The sequence below is a fragment of the Penaeus japonicus genome, unplaced genomic scaffold, assembly GCF_977035675.1.
Source record: "Penaeus japonicus unplaced genomic scaffold, GWHDUDI00000001_assembly GWHDUDI00000007, whole genome shotgun sequence".
In the NCBI taxonomy this organism is placed as follows: Eukaryota; Metazoa; Arthropoda; class Malacostraca; order Decapoda; family Penaeidae; genus Penaeus; species Penaeus japonicus.
Window position 1 is genome coordinate 10,198,740 of NW_028234409.1, and position 8,216 is coordinate 10,206,955.

At 47.3% G+C, this 8,216-nt stretch overlaps 1 protein-coding gene across 1 annotated transcript in view; it reads left to right on the forward strand.

Annotated features, from left to right (window-relative positions):
• The first annotated feature begins 5,357 nt into the window (after nt 1-5,357).
• LOC122255971 (uncharacterized) overlaps nt 5,358-8,216 on the forward strand; it is a 10,621-nt gene continuing 7,762 nt past the window's right edge. Inside the window, exon 1 of the mRNA XM_086538186.1 lies at nt 5,358-5,408. Within this exon, the coding sequence (XP_086394312.1) occupies nt 5,358-5,408 (51 nt within the window). The remainder of the gene's footprint in view (nt 5,409-8,216) is intronic.

Consider the following 8,216-nt stretch of genomic DNA (forward strand, 5'->3'; position numbering starts at 1 on the left):
ATATGTAATAATAATAATAACAATAATAAATAAATAAATAAATCACATAACCATCTCATTCACTCACACTCACACTCTCTCCCTATATTCCGTATGCAAATCACCGTTTTTTTTCCTTTTCCTTCAAACTAATGGAAGAGGTTTTGAGTGATATAAAAAAATCTCGGCCATAAAAGACTCATTCCTATGCGGTACTGGACTGAGCGCGGCGGAATCCGTTCAGTTCAAATTCTATATTTCTCTCTGAATCAAACCCATTTGCTGAATAACCGAATGATAAAAATGATTGAATGAAGGAATAAAATCGCTGAATAAACGACTGACTGACTGACTGACTGACTGACTGACTGACCGATTGACTGACTGACTGACTGACTGACTGACTGACTGACTGACTGACTGACTGACTGACTGACTGACTGACTGACTGACTGACTGACTGACTGACTGACTGACTGACTGTTTGACTGATTGATTGACTGCCTGCCTGCCGGACTAATTTACCTGAATAACTCAATGAATGAACGAATAAACTAATGACTCTCCACCGATCTGAGTGACCCAAATGAGTATCAAGCCGCCGCCAAATCAAGCGAAAGGAAATGAGTAAGCGAGTAAGCCAATCCATGGGACCAAACCAAGCGAAAGGAAATGAGTAAGTGAGTAAGCCAATCCATGGGGCTAGACACCACGACAGAATGAAACCGAACGACGTAAATATAATAAGCACACCAAAGCTAACCAACTAATCCTAAGAAAAAAAAATGAAACGAAATAAATGAAATGAATAAAAATAAATAAATGAATAAATAAATAAACAGACCGTGTAAGTTTCATTTTGTTTTCTCTCCCTCTTGAATTAAGAACATAAGAAGATTATACGCCCGGGGAGGAGAGAAGAGGAGAGGGGGGAGGGGAGAGGGGGGGTAAGAATGGGGGGATGGGGGTGGAGGAAGGAAAATAAAACCATAAAAAATACGGAAGACAGAGCTGGGAAAATCTTTTTCTTTTTTTTTTTTAAATATAACCTCAATGGAAATTGTTACTCAAATCAGTAGGAGTATACGCACACGTACCGGCATGCACCCACACACATACACATATATATGAGAGGAGAGAGAGAGAGAGAGAGAGAGAGAGAGAGAGAGAGAGAGAGAGAGAGAGAGAGAGAGAGAGAGAGAGAGAGAGAGAGAGAGAGAGAGAGAGAGAGAGAGAGAGAGAGAGAGAGAGAGGGAGAGAGAGAGAGAGAAAGAGACAGAGAGAGGGAGGGGGAGCGAGCCGCATTAACGCACGAAAGAAAAGCAAACAAACGCTAACAGCTGTTTACCGGAAGCAATGGAGGGCGAAAGAGGGAGAGGAAGTAGGGGACAAGAGCTAGAAAAAAAATAGAAGAAAAGAAAGGAGGAAAGGTAAAGGGAAAACAACAAACAGTTAAATAACAGAAAAATGCAACGAAAAGAAAGAGCAAGGAAATGAGGAAAATTAAGAGAAGAAACCGGAAGAGGAGATGAAGAGAATAGGGAAATACTAAGAGGAAAATAAAAAGTGGAAAAACATGAAATATGTGAAAAGTATTGAGGAGAAAACCAGAGATAGAAAAGGTTCATCAAAAGAGTAAGAAAAAGGAAAGAGAAAGAGCGAGAGGAAAAAGGAGAGAGAGAGAGAGAGAGAGAGAGAGAGAGAGAGAGAGAGAGAGAGAGAGAGAGAGAGAGAGAGAGAGAGAGAGAGAGAGAGAGAGAGAGAGAGAGAGAGAGAGAGAGAGAGAGAGAGAGGAGAGAGAAAGGGGGGGCGAGGGGGCGAGAGAGGAGAGAGAGGGAGGGAGGAAGGGGGGGAGAGAGAGAGACAAAGACAGAGAGAGAGAGAGAGAGAGAGAGAGAGAGAGAGAGAGAGAGAGAGAGAGAGAGAGAGAGAGAGAGAGAGAGAGAGAGAGAGAGAGAGAGAGAGAGAGAGAGAGAGAGAGAGAGAAGAGAGAAAGAAGAGAGAGAGAGAGAGAGAGGAGAGAAAGAGAGAGAGAGAGAGAGAGAGAGAGAGAGAGAGAGAGAGAGAGAGAGAGAGAGAGACAGAGAGAGAGAGAGATAAGGAGAGAAAAAAAAACAAGGAGAGAGAAAAATACAAAAAGGAAGAGAGAGAGAGAACGTATAAGTGAGAAAAGGAGAAAGAGAAAGAGAGAGAAAGGAGAAAAGAAGGAAGGGAAAACGCAGGTGCAAGCGCTACCCCAAAACCGGAAGTTGTGACTGTAAGCCTACCTGCCACAGAACCTGTTTGGGCAGGTGGAAAGGGGAGGGGAGGGGAGGGAGGGGAGGGGAGGGGGTGAGGTAGTGTGCGCATGTGTGTTTATGTGGGGCGGGGGTGTTATTTTGTGTGTGTGTGTGTGTGTGTGTGTGTGTGTGTGTGTGTGTGTGTGTGTGTGTGTGTGTGTGTGTGTGTGTGTGTGTGTGTGTGTGTGACCGAAAAGGATGCGAGGGGAAAGAAGAAACGAAGGAGGAGAGACGAAAGAGAGAAGAGAGGAAACATAGCTAAGATAAGTAAGAAAGAACATAGGAATAGATATAGGAGGGGAGGAAACGCGACACGGAAGAGTGCAGGAAAAGAGAGCTAAGAAGACAGCGAGGAGAACCCCCACCCCCACCCCCACCCCCCACCACCCCCACCACCGAAGGACCACGAGCACGTGCCTGTCGGATTTGTCTCGTCGTCATGCACAGCTAACCACTTCTCCCACCTGTCTACGTACCGTAACCGCCCGCTCGCTCGCATGACCCTTTCTACACGTGCATGGAGGCGCAGGCACCCACTCCCGTACCGTCATGCACGTACGCCATGAAGGAGAGGGGAAAGAGGGAAAGGGATAGGGACTGGAGAGGGTGAGGATGAAGGTGAGGGAAAGAGAGAGGAAGAGAAAGAAGAAGAGGGGCGGGAGGAGGAAGAGAAAAGAGAAAAGAGAAAGAGAGGGAGCGATAGCAAAAGAGAGGAAAAGAGAGGGAGAGAGAGGAAGAAGAGGAGGAGGAGGAGGAGGAGGAGGAGGAGGAGGAGGAGGAGGAGGAGGAGGAGGAGGAGGAGGAGGAGGAGGAGGAGGAGGAGGAGGAAGAAGAAGACCTGTCCAGCTAAACCCCAAGTTTAAATCTTCCCCCGTTTTCCATGCGTGTCCCTGTCAGCTCGCACCGTCTGACGTCACGTGCCCACTGACAGACAGTCTGCCTCCCCGCCTACGAGATCCCCACTCCGCCAGCCTAACTGCTCCCGAATATCAACCACCCCAAAACGCTGGAATAATTAACCGGATACATTTTCTCTCCTTTCACCTCGCCAAACACAGCACAGCCATTTTTCTAATCTATCATTTTTTTTTTTTTTTTTTCCCCGTCGACAGTTTGTTTTTAAAATTGGGTTGTCGGGATACGATGCGGCGGTTCGGATGTGTAGATGGGGGAGGGGGAGGGGGGGAGGGGGAGGAGGTGAGGGGGGTAAAGGGAGAGAGAAAGGAAGGAGGACGGGAGGGAGAGGGAAGGGAAGGAATGGGGAGGAGAGAAAGGATTAGGGGAAGAAGGGAGGAAAGAGAGGGGAAGGGAAGGAGGGAGAGGGAAAGGAGGGGAAGAGGGGAAGGAGAGGGAGGGAGGGGGAGAGAGAATATCACACATCAAAAACAAAGGTGAAGACACTCAACAAGAAAACCTCGCAAAAAAGGGAAAAGGCAAACTTCATGACTTCAACCCAAGCTTCACAATAAGAAGAAAACAAGGACTACAAAAACAAGTAAAGAAATAATACAACAAATACAGTAACCACGTCAAAGTTACGTCCTGTGTTCGTCCCGCTACGAATCCGTTCTGTGATGCAAAGGACGATGGTGCCTTGAGGTCATAGCCAAAGTTCCCGAGATATATCTGTATAGTTTTCAAGTTAGAAAGTTAGATAGTTAGTTTTCACGTTAGAAAGCCGAAAGGTCCCTTCTAGACTGGGCGCTTCCTGTTGCAGCGTTAGGGATGTCATAAAATCATCGACCCATGCAATTCAGATTACAAGAAAGATTTTTAAAAAATCGCGAAGACATTATACTAATTATTCAATAAATTACTGTTTGAATAAGTAGATGGACTTTCTTTTTGTATTTCAAAAAGGATTCTTTTACGTATGAGACACCAGCGTTGAAAAAAAAATAAAAATCTGAAGACTCGAAATTATCTACGAGTTATAAAACTTACGAAAAGTTAAACATGATTTACGTACGGCATACTTCAGTCATAAAACTTATAAAGTCCCCGCACTAAAGTTGTCAGTGAGGTTAGAAGACGACATCACAAAGTAATAACGATACTTCAAACACGACATGAAGTTGTCAAAATGGCTCAAAAAAATGTTTAAAAAATATATAAATATATCATGCCACTATATCCCCAAAAAGCTGCAACTTCATAAATCAACGTACAAAAAAAATACGACAACGCATTCTTCGCTACAACACTCCTACAACACAAAAGAAAATACACCACAACACGAAACAAAACACACGAACTTCACAATCAACCAACGAGGACAGAAGAAAACACGATAAATCAGAATCCCAAGACAAAGCAAAACAAAACAAAAACAAAAGATAAAAAAAAAACTAAAAAAAAGTAATGAATATGAAAAAAGTAAAAAAAAAAAAAAATGAAAATAAGAGACATAGAAGAGAAGCAATGTGTGCTGGATGTATTCAAAGGCAGGTGATGGATGGAGACAGGAGCACCAGGTACATTCGGCTATATATTTCGCCCTTTCGCTACGCTTTCGGAAAAGGGGATGGAGAAAAGGTGAGGGAGAGGGGAGGAGAGGGGAGAGGAAGAGGGAGTGGATAGAGAAACGGTGGGGGAGAGGGAGCGAGAGGGGAGAATAGATAGGGATAGTGGGGAGAGGAAAGGGGAGGGGAGGGGAGGGGAAAGAAACGGCGGGGGATAGGGAGTGAGAGGGGAGAGGAAGAGAGGAATAGAGAGGGAAAGAGAGAGGAAGAGAGGGTGGGGAGAGAGAGGAGAGGATAGGGAGATGGAGGAGGAGGGGAGAGGAGCGGAGAAGGAATAAGAGTGGGAAGAATAGAGAGGGGAGAGATGGAGAGGAATGGAGAGGGAGTGAGAGAGGCGAAGTGGAGAGCAATAGAGACGCGAGAGGGAGAGAGAGGGCAGAGGAATGGAGGGGGACCAAGAGTGGAGAGGGGGACCAAAGAGAAGGGTAGACGGTGGGATAGAGAGGAGGAAGAGAGGTATTGTAAGGAGAAGAGGAATAAGGAGTGGTGATGGAGTGAGAGGGAAGAGGTGGAGAGTAATAGAGAAGGAGTGCGTGCCTGTGGAGTTGTGAGGAAAATGAAAGGGGTTGAGAGGAACATGGAGAAGAGAAGGAGTGCTGGTGGAACGGCCCAGAGCGGGAATTCTCCCGTACCCACTTGCGTGGGCCGATAGAGATGAGAGAATGGACAAGAGGGAATACGCGGGGGAGGGGAGAGGGTGGAGGAAAAGAATACAAAAAGAGAGTCAGAGTGAGAGGTGGAGAGGAAAATAAGAGGAAAAGTGAGAGGGAGAAGGAAAGAGACAAAGGAAGAGGGAGGAAAGAGAAAAGGTGGTGGAATATGAGGAGTCGGAGTGAGAAGAGAAGAGAAGAGAAGAGAAGAGAAAAGAGACGAGGGAGGGAGATAAAGAGAAGTGGGGTAAGAACAAAAGAGAGATGGAATGCAAGTGTGTGCGTGCTTGCGTGCGTGCGTGTGAGCAAGCATCCGTGCAAGCTGTGCGTATGGCTTACGCGAAATCGTGCCTCGCGGGAAGTACGGGTGCTTTGTCTGGTGGCGAGGTGGGGGGGGGGATAGGAGTGGAGGGTGGGGGATAGGAGTGGAGGGTGGGGGGAGAGGAGGACAAGAAGGGAGAGGGGGGCGAGGGGGGCGAAGAGGAAAACGAGAAGAGAGAAGAGGAGATGGAGAGAGGGAGAAGGGGGAAGAGAAGGACGAGGAGAAGGGTGAAGAAAAGAAGGGGGAGAGAATAACGAGAAGGGACAAGGGGGAGTGGAGAAGAGAAGGATGAAGAGAAGGAGGAGGAGAAGGGAGAAGATGGGATGGGGAAGGGTAGAAGAGGTAAGGGAGAAGGTGGGAGGGGCAAGGGGAGAAGGTGGGAGGCAGAGGGCAAAAAGGGAGGAGGAGAAAAGAGAGAAAATCCAGGGGAGGAGAAGATAAAAGGGAGAAAAGAAGAAAGAGAAAAAGAAGAGGGAGAAGAGGAGACGGCTGGGGAGGGCGAGGAGGAGGAGGAGGAAGAGGAGTGGTCAGGAGAGGTACTCTTTGTGCTCGCCAACTCTCCTGCCCCCCCCCCCCCCCACCCACACCTCCCTATCACACCCACCCTCCTTGGGTCTGCCGTTCACCTCCCGTAGCATTCATGACCTCCTTTTGCCAGTGCACCCTCCTCTTATCCCCCTACCCCTCCCCCTCCCCCCTTCCCCCTATCCTATGACCCCCCAAACACCCTATCCGGTGACCTCTCCCCTACCCCCTGCCCCCTCCCCTTCCACCTGTCTGCCCCGAACTGGATTCTTTCTCTGACCTTCCATTTACCTGCTGCATCCAACGCGCCTCGCTCGTACGCTCACTATTTCTTTTCTTCTATTACCCTTTCTCTCGCTCTCTCGCTCTCTCTCTCTCTCTCTCTCTCTCTCTCTCTCTCTCTCTCTCTCTCTCTCTCTCTCTCTCTCTCGCTCTCTCTCTCTCCTCTCTCTCTCTCTCGCTCATCCTTCCACTCTCCTTCCTCTCCACTCTTCATCTCTTCCTCATCTCTCTCCTTCCTCTCTCCCTCTCTCTCTTCTCTCTTCTCTCTCTCGTCCCCTTTCTTCTAACGTCGACGCTTCTTCTCTCTCTCTCTCCCTCGCTCTCTCGCTCTCTCGCTCTCTCTCGCTCTCTCGCTCCTCTCTCCTCTCCTCTCCCCTCTCCTCCTCTCTCTCTCTCTCGCTCTCGCTCTCTCCCTCTCTCTCTCTCCTCTCTCTCTCTCTCGCTTCCTCTTCTTCTCCTCCCTTCTCCCTCTGTATGTGTGTGTTGTGTGTATGTGTTTGTGTTTTTTCTGTGTGTATGTGTGTATGTGCGTGTGCGTGTGTGCGTGAGTATACGTGCGTGTGTTTGTGTGTGTGTATCTAGATCTATTTATCTACCTATATCTAACGATATCTACCATCTCACACTCTCTCTCTCTCTATCCTCATTCTCTCTCCTTCTCGTCTCCCATCTCTCTCTCATCTCCTCTCTCTCTCTCTCTCTCTCTCTCTCTCTCTCTCTCTCAGTATGTGTGTGTGTGTCTATGTGTGTATGTGCGTGTGCGTGTGTGCGTGAGTATACGTGCGTGTGTGTGTGTGTGTGTGTATGTGCGTGTGCGTGTGTGCGTGAGTATATGTGCGTGTGTGTATGTGCGTGTGCGTGTGTGCGTCAGTATACGTGCGTGTGTGTGTGTATGTGTGTATGTGCGTGTGTGCAGAGTGCGTACAACCGACGCAGTGGCAACGCCCTCACCACTTGATGGTGGTGTTGATAAAGAGCAGAATCCGACAACAATGGAAGTGAAGAGGGGAGGGATAGAGGAAGAGGCAGATGAAGAGAAAGAGGGGGATAGGAAGGGAGGGGAAAGGACGAGAAAGGAATGGAAATAGAATGTGAAAGAAGAAAAGAAGAAAACGAATAAGACAAAGACGATAAGGAAGGAAACACAAAATCAAAAAGTTAAAGCGACGATAGGCAAAAAAAAAAAATAATAATAAATAAATAGGGACGAACGTATGACAAAAACAACAAATATATAGAGAAAAATAGACACATAGATAAAATATCAGCTATAAAGAGAAAGAAATAACCAAAGAAACTGAGGAGAGAAAGAGAAAAAAGAGAAGAGAAAAAAAACGTACTTTCATACCCACAGATGAAAGATAAAGAGAAAAAAAAAGTGATTGGAAATGGCTTCTTACACCTACCCCCCCCCCCCCCCGCCCCTAGCCCCACACTCCCTACGGCCCACGCAGGACACATGCTCGCTCTCCACCAATATGCGACACGGAATCTTGCAAGCGTGCACATAGAGCAATAAAACAAAACAACAATCAACAAACTAACAGACACTCACAAATAAACACACGAGTTGCGAATCCTACGGAGAGTCTGAGACAATAACTTTGCTTCCCCAGAGAGGCAAGCAACTGCATTCCTCTCTTCCGAGTCCCGTTCC